Here is a 526-nt window from a genome sequence, read left to right on the forward strand (position 1 = left end):
TTTAAGATAAAAAAAAAACTCTTTATATAATACTCTAAGACTCCCAGAAGCCCATGCAACCCCGCCGACTCACGAGGACAAGCGCCCGGCGAGTACGTGATGGTGTCGAGCGCTATGTCCCCGGCGCCCTGGGATCCGACTGAAGCTTCGAAAATCAGGTTGAAACTTTCCGCCGAGGACACCGTCACCTGGCAGGGGTACCAACTGAAACGCGGAAGGGAGGAATATAGAAAATGGAATAATTTCGAATATTGTGAATTGTGTATTATTTCAAAAGAGATCGAAATGAAAATGGAATAACACGGATAATATATATTATGGATTACGTATTATTTTAAGCATACTCTGCGGTGTGCGATATATATCAACTGAGAGATGGAAGTTGAAAAAAAAATGGCTGAAAATATAAATCAAAAAGACTACCAACTGTGTTATTTATAATGATTCCAAGACAGTAAGAAGAAAAGGACTACAAAAAAGAAAAAAAAATCTATGTTTGGCAATAAACGGAAAAGTGGATATTACA

General features: G+C 38.6%; 1 protein-coding gene across 1 annotated transcript in view; it reads right to left on the reverse strand.

The window, feature by feature from the left end:
* The window catches only part of LOC119587775 (MAM and LDL-receptor class A domain-containing protein 1-like), a gene marked incomplete in the record, with an annotated part of 15935 nt that overhangs the window by 9276 nt on the left and 6133 nt on the right, over window positions 1–526 (reverse strand). Inside the window, 1 exon segment of the mRNA XM_037936466.1 lies at window positions 74–204. Within this exon segment, the coding sequence (XP_037792394.1) occupies window positions 74–204 (131 nt within the window).

Source organism: Penaeus monodon, chromosome 23 (assembly GCF_015228065.2).
Source record: "Penaeus monodon isolate SGIC_2016 chromosome 23, NSTDA_Pmon_1, whole genome shotgun sequence".
In the NCBI taxonomy this organism is placed as follows: domain Eukaryota; kingdom Metazoa; phylum Arthropoda; class Malacostraca; order Decapoda; family Penaeidae; genus Penaeus; species Penaeus monodon.